The sequence below is a fragment of the Heterocephalus glaber genome, unplaced genomic scaffold (genome assembly GCF_053883595.1).
Source record: "Heterocephalus glaber isolate CG9 unplaced genomic scaffold, H.glaber_assembly_v1.0 deba00001561, whole genome shotgun sequence".
In the NCBI taxonomy this organism is placed as follows: Eukaryota; Metazoa; Chordata; class Mammalia; order Rodentia; family Bathyergidae; genus Heterocephalus; species Heterocephalus glaber.
In genome coordinates, this window is record NW_028258349.1 from 2562440 (window position 1) to 2572975 (window position 10536).

General features: G+C 45.5%; 1 protein-coding gene across 11 annotated transcripts; it reads left to right on the forward strand.

Moving 5' to 3' along the window:
* The first annotated feature begins 42 nt into the window (after positions 1–42).
* Dedd (death effector domain containing) lies at positions 43–10232 on the forward strand. Of its 11 annotated transcripts, none has more exons than XM_013077501.3 (7): positions 45–155; positions 1870–1902; positions 7949–8337; positions 8524–8631; positions 8710–8760; positions 8939–9085; positions 9718–10232. In XM_013077501.3, exons 3-7 carry the CDS (start codon positions 8013–8015, stop codon positions 10092–10094), a joined length of 1008 nt encoding a protein of 335 aa, XP_012932955.1. In that variant the 5' UTR covers positions 45–155; positions 1870–1902; positions 7949–8012; the 3' UTR covers positions 10095–10232. The 11 variants fall into 11 exon arrangements, with proteins under 11 accessions (XP_012932953.1, XP_012932955.1, XP_087047041.1 ...); XM_013077500.3 differs by lacking the exon at positions 45–155 and adding an exon at positions 231–315; XM_087190912.1 differs by lacking the exon at positions 45–155 and adding an exon at positions 282–297.
* The last annotated feature ends 304 nt before the right edge of the window (positions 10233–10536 follow it).

Sequence of the window (10536 nt, forward strand, 5' to 3'; positions counted from 1 at the left end):
CGCTGTGCAGGATGCAGCCGCCCCCGCCCGCCTCTCCCCTCCCCCACGCCGGCGGCGGCGGCGGCGGCGGCCGGAGCCCGGATGCGGCGCCGTGAGACGGGACGGGAAGGCGGTGCGGATGGATCCAACATGGCGGCGCCGAGCCTGAACCAAGAGTGAGGCGGCGGGGCGGCCGGAGTGGGGAGGGGGAGTAGAGCGGGACGGGGCGGGGCCGGGCGGGGCCGCAAAAGGCTCAGGGAAGGAAAGTGGAGGGGGAGGCGGTGGCGACGTCCAGCCTGAGAACCTCCGGAGAGGGAGGTGACGGGACGCTGCGAGGTGGGGGGAGGGGCGCGGCCGAAGGGGGCGTGCAGGGGAGGTGGCAACTGTGGCAGAGTGCAGGGGTCGCGGCGCGGGGTGGGGGCGTGGAGAGGGGCGTCAACAAGGGCCGGGCCGGGCCGGGCCAGGCCCGGGGTATTAGGCCGAGGTGGGGAGCTGGGCTGGAGACGGCCGGATGGGAGGGAGGTGGGAGCTGGAGGGAGAGGCTGAGGGTGCTCGGGGAAGGGGCTTGTGGCATGTGGTTGGAGGGAGGGCTGGACTCAGAGCTGTTGTGAGGTGGTAGGAGAAGGTGAGAATTGGACTTGAGACGCTTCGTGGAGGGAGGTTTTGAAAGTGTTAAATTGCAAGTGGGAGGGGGCAGGGCCTAGGCGAGAATTTGGGTGGAAAAGGAGAGAACGAAGGTTTGGGGACTGGAAAGAGTGTCGGTGTGACAAGGCAATGGGGAAAGTGAGAGACGGGAGGAAAGTTTGGGAGGAAGGGGAATGGGATGGGAGATAGGACAGTGGAGCTGCACGGGTGATACGGATTCGGGGGTTTCCCTTCCCTCTGTGGCAAGGAAGAGAGCCAAGTTAAGCAGCATCACTTGCAGCCAATTCTAATTGCCAGGGCCTTAGCTTTTAATAGGGTGGGAAGGGCAGGAGGGAATGGTCATGTGGGTTAGGAGAATTGGGGTTGAATGAGGGTTCAACTGGATTTGCTTTCCAAAAGGCTCTCTAGCTTACTGCTTCCTTGTTTTTCCTGGTTACAGAAAGAAGGGGAAATGGGGAAGCTGGTGTAGAGTGTGGAGGAGTAAAGGACTTTTCTAGGTTTTAGTCATTAGCAATACAAGACTGGGGAAACAGATGTGGCTATATTGGAGCCCTGTATGCTGAGAAGTCTGAGGAGAAAACAGAAAAGACAAGACTGGCATCTAGGCAGGCTAATTCAGAGTCATTTAGTTTTCAGACTCTTCTTTTGCTCTTTAAGTGCTAGGAGAGAGGGGGTCAATATACATATATAGAAAAACGTTCCCTGCTGAGATGTAGATGTGTGAGTGGATGCTGCCCCAGTGGATATTTTGTTCTCATTCTGTGTTAGAGAAAAGGGCAAAGATAGAATTTGAAGGATAGTTCTAGTCTGATAAATGATGGGAAATAGTGCTTTCTTTGACTGTAACCACTTTCTTCCCAGTTCTCTCTAAAGACGAAAGACAACAATAATATTGTAACTAAATGGAATAAAGAATTGAGAAGAACGGTGAGAAAGTTACCAGAGGGTAATGGGCTTTCCTGGAAGCTGTCCAATTTGAGACCTTTCTTGCCAGGAGACATTGGGACTGGAAATTCTTAGAGCTGGTATTATTTTGTGAATTGACTAACAGGGAGTTAGGGAAGCTTAAAGGTTTTGTTGTGAGTTGGTTCTTTATCTTGGAGTGGATCAATTTGATTGAAATAGCTTTAGGCTTCTTTGAATTTTTGCGACTGAAATTGACTAGCACTGTCAAAATAAAGCTCCAAGTTTGACTCCCTACCCCATTTGTTTTTGTTTTTCTGCTGGCTTTGAAACTTGTGCTAGGAAGAGACCTGGGAAATTAAGTTTCTTCCAGAGGTAAGTCTGGAACTTTTTACTTTTTTTCAAACAATGGAACAGAATGAAAATGGCATAAGCTATGTATTGGGGTAGATGCCAGGGAAAATGAGTTTTCACTCACCTAACTGAGTGCGTTAAGCTCTGTTGCACGCACTGTCTCTTCAGGTACCAGAAGATAGGAGGGAAAAGAGAGGGGAAATTAGGTGGCTTGGGACAAATCCTCAGCTTTGGTTCTTGGTCCACACTAAGAGAAACACTTTAACATATGGAAAGCTGTACTAGTGCCCTGTCTACTAAATCTTGTCCTTAGAGGGTTGCTGAAGCACTTTTGGCTTTCCTTTAGCTTTCTTTCTCTCCCAGCTGTTCAGAGTTCCTGGAATCTTCTTTTGAAAACATACTTTGTAAACTCTGACTTCCAGATACTTCGTTATATTTTCCTAGTCCCATCGTCACAAAGAACACTTTATGTCCTCCTAACCATGGATAGCATTTCTTTTATTCTTTTTTCCTCCTATGTTGTTTTCACTTGGAGTTTCAAGAGATCCCTCTTTTTTTCACTTCTTCCATATGATTTTCCTCTTAAGAACTTATGAGAGTCGAGTACCTATAGTTCTCCTGTGAACCTACAGATATCCCTTTGGGGAAGAAACTAGATTGCCATTTTCATTTCAAAGCATTACTGTTTTTTTTATTTCTTTCACATGACTTTCCTCAGGGCTTCTGAGAAAGTCAGTACTCCCAAAAAGTACATGTATCACCCCCGGATGGGATGACACTAGACTGCTTGACCATGGAAACTCAACAGAGAATGACCCATTAGGGAGAAATCCTGTAAATACATGTGGAATGTCAATTGGCCCTGGGTTTACCTAGACCCTCCAAAAGAAAGTCAGGCGTGGTGCCACACGCCTGTACTCCCAGCACTTAGAAAGCTGAGGCAGAAGGATTCCAGGTTCCAGGCCAGTCTGGATTACACACTGGAGTCAAGGCCGCCCTGGACTACTTAGTGAGACAGTGTCTCAAAAACACCACCACCTCCACACCTAGAACTTGAGAAATACAATTCAGGCTGGGGATTTAGCTCAGTGGTTCCGCCACCTGCCTTGAAAGCAGAAGGTCCCAAGTTCGATCCCCGGTACCAAAAAAAAAAAAAAGAAAAAAGAAATACAGCAGTTGACATAATTAAAAATTATTCTTGGAGGGGAGGGAGCTTGCAAGGGGGCAAATGGGATTTTAATAAAACCAGAATATACATTCAAATCCTGTTATTACTTTCTTTTCCCATGTTTATTAGAGGTTGTATTCATATTGGCCAAATCAACATAGTTAATCTAAACTCCTCAGTAAATGTGTATGCATTATCTATTCAATAAATACTCAGTTAAAAAAAAATTATTCTTGGGAAACTCCAGTGGGGGCATCATTTTAGTATCTCAAATAGATCCAGACAAGCCAGTAGTAAGATATTGTTTTCTGGAGTGTTTGTCTCTTAGTCTGTAGTGGTGTTTTAGATGCCCAGATTCAAGTTCTTTTTTTTTTTTTTTTTTTGTGGTACCGGGTATCGAACTTGGGTCCTTGCGCTTGCGAGACAGGCGGTGTAACCACTGAGCTAAATCCCCAGCTCCCAGATTCGAGTTCTTTATAATCCTCATTTTAGAGAACATTCTCCTCACCACTCTGATACCTTTCAACTAGATATTTATATTTTATACTGAGCTCCTTTGCTTCACTGCCACAGAAAGCTGAGTATATTTTGGTTTATGAGGAGGTTGATCATGTTTTTTTAATCCTGAAGATAGATTTCCAGAACCTCCATCTTAGTTGCTGAGTTAATTCATAACCCTAGATGATAATTAAGTGAGAGAGCTGCCTATTAGCCTGTGTGTCAGCCTCCTGACATTTCTCCCAAGGACATGGCCTTGGGAAACTTCTGCTATGTTTTGCCTCATTGACTAAGTAGTATAAGTCTGATCAGTGACCTAACAAGGAAGGATCTGCTTCTGGCTAGTCTCAGAATTTTAAAAATGCACCAAGGGCTGGGGATTTAGCTCAGTGGCACCTCAGTGGCCTGCCTCAAAAGCCCAAGATCCCGAGTTTGATCCCTGGTACAGGTGTGTGTGTGTGTGTGTGTGCGCACGCGCACGCCTGAAGCTTAAGAGCAGAATCCTTTGTGTCTGTCTTGAAGAGGATGGCATTTCTCCTGTTGTCACAGAACTCCAGATTGAACTAGGTCAAAGTAGAACTCCTGGGATGGGGCAGAAGGGATTGTAGCCCTACCACCTGCTGTTCACCTGAAATGGCAACAGCCTGTGACAGAGGAGCCAAGCCTGAGGTTGGATGAAACTCCTTTGTGCTAGTTGGACTCAAGAGTTAAATGATCTGACATCTTTTCCTCTGGAATATTGTTTGATGGATTTTTTTGCGGGGGGAGAGACCTGATGTCTTCCTTCTCCAATTCTAGTATGGAAAATATGTGCATTCTTTTAGCCCTTCACATGCTTCACTCAGAATAGGATTTCTCATCCTTAGCATTATTGACATTTTTAGTTAGACAACTCTGTAATGGGGGACTCTCCTGTGCATTATAGGATGTTTAGCAGCAACCCTGGCCTTGTTACATGATGGTAGCAACCCCTTTTCCTTAGGCACGACAATCAAAAATGTCTCCAGACATTGTCAAATATCCCCTGGGGCACAAATTTGCCCTTGATTGAGAACCACTGACCTAGAAGCTCTGATAATTCCTAGTACCTTGGATAATTCAGCCTAGGATTAAGGACTTAAAGGTGGCTAGAAAGGTCCCCCTTTCTCAAAATAGGGAGTTAACCCTCAGGGGATTGAGGTCTGTTGTAGAATTGCATCCATTGATGGATAATGGGGACCACAGTTTTCCCATATTTTATCTCATTTTTCAGTGGCAACGCATGTGTGGACATTATTTCTTCATTCCCTGGGTTATAAGGACCCTCCAATAGGGAACTGTAGGGCAACCTGCTGTTCTGATTGGTTGAATGTGAAATCTGCCCATCTGCTTTCTTTGGGAACCTCATAATCAGCAGCTGGCCAAAGGGAACAGGTGGGATAGGGAACACAGAAGTTGTAGGGACTCTAAAGAGGCTCAGTTTTCTCCTGCTGCCTGCTATGAGCAAGATGTTATTTTCCTTCAGCACTTCCATTTGTACCCAGTGACAGCAGCAGGTGAAACAAGAGGAAGAGACAAGGAAAACCAGTCAGTAGTTGAATAGCTATTTCCTGTGCTTTGGGTGGGGGCATCTAGGCTCTAAACTATATATGTTAGATTTCCTTCCCGCATATCAGAACCCATGGTCTGGTGTTAAGTGACTCTTAAGGGGATAGGTACCTTTGTGCTTCCATCCTTGGCTTACTTGGTCCTCAGCTTTCTGAATCCTCATCAGTTTGGTTCTGCTCAAATAGCTTATCATCTTATCCACCCCCCTGCTTGGTGCTGGGGATCCAACTCAGGGCTTTGCACATCCTGAACATGCATCCCACTATTGAACTATATCCTCTACCCCTCATTTTATAACTGATCTTATTGTTGAGTAAGGTAGTATGGTATAAATAGTTCTCTGTGGTATAGGGCCAGCACTGTCTAGGCAGAATATATACAAGGTAACCTATGTCTGTTTTTTTTTGTTTTTTGTTTTTGGTACCAGGCATTGAACTCAGAACCTTGTGCTTTCAAGGCAGGCAGCGGAACCAGTGAGCTAAATCCCTGGCCCATCTTGCACTTCTTTTTTTTTTTTTTGGAATCTTGCACTTCTTAATTGGTATTGGATGTGGTGATCTCTTAGAGATTAAGTTCAGTTCAACAGCAGATTGTTCTGTAAATGCCAGGGTCTGTCCACCACTTGGCACTAGGGATATAAAGATGAATTTGATTTAGTTTCTCTCCACGAGTTTTATAGGATCTAATGGGATAATAAAATACACAAAATAATTTTAGTACATTGATATAAAGGAAACATGCACACTGTTCCATAAGAGGACTCCCTAACCCAGGCTAGGGGTGTAGAGAATGCATTTTGAAGATGGCGTCTGAACCAGCTCTTACAGGATTGAGTTAGGAGTTAGCCATCTGAAAAAGGGTGGTTATGGGGGTGTGGAATAGAGAAGGGGGCATTCAGGCAACGGCAATAGATTGAAGAAAAGTAGAGTAAATTGCTAAACAAACTGATAATGTTAGAGAATAAAATAGATCAATGTTAAAGAAAAGAAAGTGGGATGTGGTGGGAGATGAGGTTGGATCTTGGAAGGCCTGGTCCACTGTATAAGGAATTTGGAGTGTTCTAGGTAAGGAAGGGTACTTGATTCTTAAACAGAAAAGTGATGTGGTCTTTTGTGCATGTTAGATAGCTAACTCAGATGTGGGGGATGGATTGGTGGTAAGAACTCTTTAAAATAGGTAGTTGCAGTAGTCCGGGTGAGAGGGTATTGGAGTCTAAACCGTGGCAGTAGAGGTGACAAGGTGGGGCAGATTTAAGAAACAGAAGTAGCATCCGCAGGAAGTTAGCATCAGTTGGGTGACTGGAGGTTGTGATCAGAGGGTGGACTAGTACTGGTGGTACTGGCAGGGCAGTAAGAATGAAAGACTAAGGCCGGGGATTTAGCTCAGTGGTTTTGCAAGCACAAGGACCCGAGTTCGATCCCTGGTACCAAAAAAAATAAAATAAAAAAGAATGACAGACTAGAGTGGAGGTGAAAGTTGTTAGACTGGAGGGCTAAAAATAGCTGGGTCATTGGCATTACGCAGGATGATGGAAGAACTTTGTGAATCAAATGCCAAATTATATAATGTATATAGGGTTCTGAAGTTTTGGTGAATATCATTAACCTTCTGAGCAGTTATGCTTTTGGACTTGATTGGATTGTAAGAAAAATGAGAGTTTTGTAGGGGTTGTGTCTGAGACACAGGTAAAGGATGCTTATATCTTTAGTCTTTTTCATGACTATATAAGGTTTAAAAAGTGATGTGTGTGTGTGTGTGTGTGTGTGTGTGTGTGTGGTACTTGTTAAAAATCCAATGAGAAAATACACAAAAATAGTGATGTGTGTGTGCATTTTCTCACTGGATTCTGTTTTTTTTCATCCCTTTTTATAGATGAAGGCACCTGAGGCTTTGAAGTTAGTGACTTTCTTGAAGTCACACAGGTGCCAGGTGTGGTGGTGCATGTTTATAATCCCAGCAGGAGTATTGCAAGTTGGAGCCCACCTTGGGGAATTCAGCAACTTAGTGAGACCCTGTCTTAAAAAGGTCTAGGGATGTAGCTCAGTGTGAAGGCCCCAGGTTTAATCCCCTGTACCAGGTGGAAAAATGTCACATTGCTACATAACTTGTTAATGATGTAACATAGCCAGAATTTAGTTGTAACTATTCTCAGTTTTCTTATTGTTAATCCCTAAATGCACCTTCCATATTATTTAAGAGTAAATTCCCTGTTTTGAAATCCTGGCGTGGTAGTACAGGCTGTAATCTTAGCACTTGGTAGGCTGCGGCAGTAGTATCATGAGTTCAAGGCCAGCCTGGACTACATAGCAGGTCCCCATGTTAAAAACAAACGAACCAACAAAAAAAGAAATGAAGTGAACTGGGGAGGAGAGGAGGCAGAGTTTAAATTTTCAAGAAACAAAAACTATCGTTTTGGGGGCAAGAGGAATAATCAGAGGAATATGTATAGCAACTTTTGCTGAAAAAGTAGTACTAAAGGGCTGGGGATTTAGCTCAGTGGTTCTGCCGATTGCCTCACAAGCGCAAGGTCCTGAGTTCAATCCCTGATTAAAAAAAAAAAAGTAGTACTACTAAAATTGATGCAACATTCTCATTCAGGGGAAGTGATTATATTTCTTCAGTAGAATCTGGACTTAGGGAATCATCTGTTGGGGTACAGGGAGCTATAGGGTTTATTTTTTGTTTAACACTTTAAAACATTTAATAAACTTGTATTAAGTAAGAAACTGTACCAGGTATTATGTTAGGCACTAGGATGAATAAAACTGGCTCCTACCATTGAGCAGCTCACAGGTTCTTGCCCTGTCCTCACAGTGCACTGGGGATTATAGCTGCTGAGCAGAGATTCTGGACAGCATTGTGTTCCTGAGCCCCCAGCATGGCGGGGCTAAAGCGGCGGGCAAGCCAGGTGTGGCCAGAAGAGCATGGCGAGCAGGAACATGGGCTATACAGCCTGCACCGCATGTTTGACATCGTGGGCACCCACCTGACACACAGAGATGTGCGTGTGCTTTCTTTCCTCTTTGTCGACGTCATTGATGATCATGAGCGTGGACTCATCAGAAATGGACGTGACTTCTTACTGGCTTTGGAGCGCCAGGGCCGCTGTGATGAGAGTAACTTTCGCCAGGTGCTGCAGCTGCTACGCATCATCACTCGCCATGACCTGCTGCCATACGTCACCCTCAAGAGGAGAAGGGCTGGTGAGGGTTTTTGGGTGGCTGGGAACACTGGAATCAGGGATGAGTTCTAGGGGGCCTGGAGTGAGTAGCATAGGAGCTTAAGTGGGAGGAGGGCTTGACCTTGGGGAGTATCTAGGACAATCATGAGGCCCACAGGAAGAAGTGAGGGGTGTACTTTCCCCTGAATGACTATTTTCCCCACTGCAGTGTGCCCTGACCTTGTAGACAAGTATCTGGAGGAGACGTCAATTCGTTATGTGACCCCAAGAACCCTCAGTGATCCAGAACCGAGGCCTCCCCAGCCCCCCAAAACAGGTGAGAAGATAGTACTCCTCCTAATTTCCATAATTAAGCAAGAGGACACTGATCATATCACATTCCTGGTTTTGCCAGCTTACATGAAAGGATGCCGTCTCCGCACATCTAACACCATAAAAAAATCAGGTGAGGTGTAAATGCTTCATCTGTGCCCTGTGTTGCTCTTACGTTGTGTCCTTTCAGGTCACAGTATAGATAATGCTTTCAGTGCTAAGTCTAAATGATTCCTTCCACATTCCCAGAAGAGTGTTTGAATTTCTGCCTTTACCTTACTGTATTTTCTTTCCTTCTACTTTCTGGTCAGTGCCTCCCCATTATCCTGTGGTGTGCTGCCCCACTTCGGGTCCTCAGATGTGTAGTAAGCGGCCAGCCCGAGGGAGAGCCACACTTGGGAGCCAGCGAAAACGCCGGAAGTCAGTGACACCAGATCCCAAGGAAAAGCAGACATGTGGTGAGGAAGTTCATAAATTCCAGAGGTGGAGTAGCCTTGAGGAAAAATAGAACCGTTGGGATACTGGGCAGCTTATGTTGTTTGGTGTAAAGCTCACATCCATTGTTGTTGCAAAGTGAGGTTAAATGTTTCAATTTCCAGAACTCTTCATCTTCATAGGAGAATACATTTCAACTCTTTGGAGTTAATACTCAAAGGGATGCCAAGATGACACCCTTACCATAGGAGTAACCAAATATTAAAATGAGCTCTGATGCCTATAAGCAGGAAATGATCTCCTACAAGCAGGGTGCTTTTTTTTTTTTTTTTTTTGCGGTACCAGAGATTGAACTCAGGACCTTGTGCTTGTGAGGCACGGAGTGGAACCACTGAGCTAAATCCCCAACCTAGGGTGCTGTTTTTGAGTGATACAAATAATGCTGACTTGGCTTTGTCCCATTTAAGGCAACCTCTTGCATTTAGCCAGGAATTTCAGTGATTTGTAGAAAAGGACTAATTCTGGGGAAGTGGTAGAGAAGCTGTCAGGTCATGTTCCCTACTTGGCTACTCTGCTGTTCTTTTCATTTTTCAGACTTGGGTTGTAACTTATTCCTCACTGTAACCTCATTTGCTCCCTGTCTTCTTTCCCGCAGACATCAGACTGCGGGTTCGGGCTGAATACTGCCAGCACGACACTGCTCTGCAAGGCAATGTGTTCTCTAACAAGCAGGACCCACTTGAGCGCCAGTTTGAGCGCTTTAGCCAGGCCAACACCATCCTCAAGTCCCGGGACCTGGGCTCCATCATCTGTGACATCAAGTTCTCTGAGCTCACCTACCTCGACGCATTCTGGCGCGACTACATCAATGGCTCGTTACTAGAGGCACTTAAAGGTGTCTTCATCACAGACTCACTCAAGCAAGCTGTGGGGCATGAAGCCATTAAGCTGCTGGTGAATGTGGATGAGGAGGACTATGAGCTGGGCCGACAGAAACTCCTGAGGAACTTGATGCTGCAAGCATTGCCCTGACCTTTCCCCTTCTAACTTCTCTGGGGACTGTTCCCACCACCTGCCTCTGGAGCTTACATACAGTTCTGGGGTTTGTTCTCTGCCCTTCCAACCAATCACACCCCTGCCTTTTTTTTTTTTTTTTTTTTTAAAGGAAAAGACAAAGGAGTGTGGAAGTGGTGTTCCCCAGCCCTCTCCGCACCCATGTGCCTGGGCTTACCCTGGTCCCCATTCCCACCTACCCCAATGTGTGTCTGCAGCCACCTCACCACTGAGCCGTAAGACAAACATGTAGGGAGATGCAAAGTCTATAGGACACAGTCTTTGTAAGGGATTGAAGTGAACACTGCTTTTGGGTGCATTGAGGGGTTATCAATACTTCTGGCTTTATGAGGGCTCTTAAATTTTGTCTGAAAAACCAAAGGGCTGTGAGTAAGGGAGCTGTATGGAAGGTGGGATTCGG

Coding starts and splice junctions, on each gene's coding strand:
- Dedd (XM_013077499.3), top strand. CDS start 8,013: ATGGCGGGGCTAAAGCGGCGGGCAAGCCAGGTGTGGCCAGAAGAGCAT. Junction 8,338..8,523: donor CCTCAAGAGGAGAAGGGCTG/GTGAGGGTTTTT, acceptor TCCCCACTGCAG/TGTGCCCTGACCTTGTAGAC. Junction 8,761..8,938: donor TAACACCATAAAAAAATCAG/GTGAGGTGTAAA, acceptor CTTTCTGGTCAG/TGCCTCCCCATTATCCTGTG.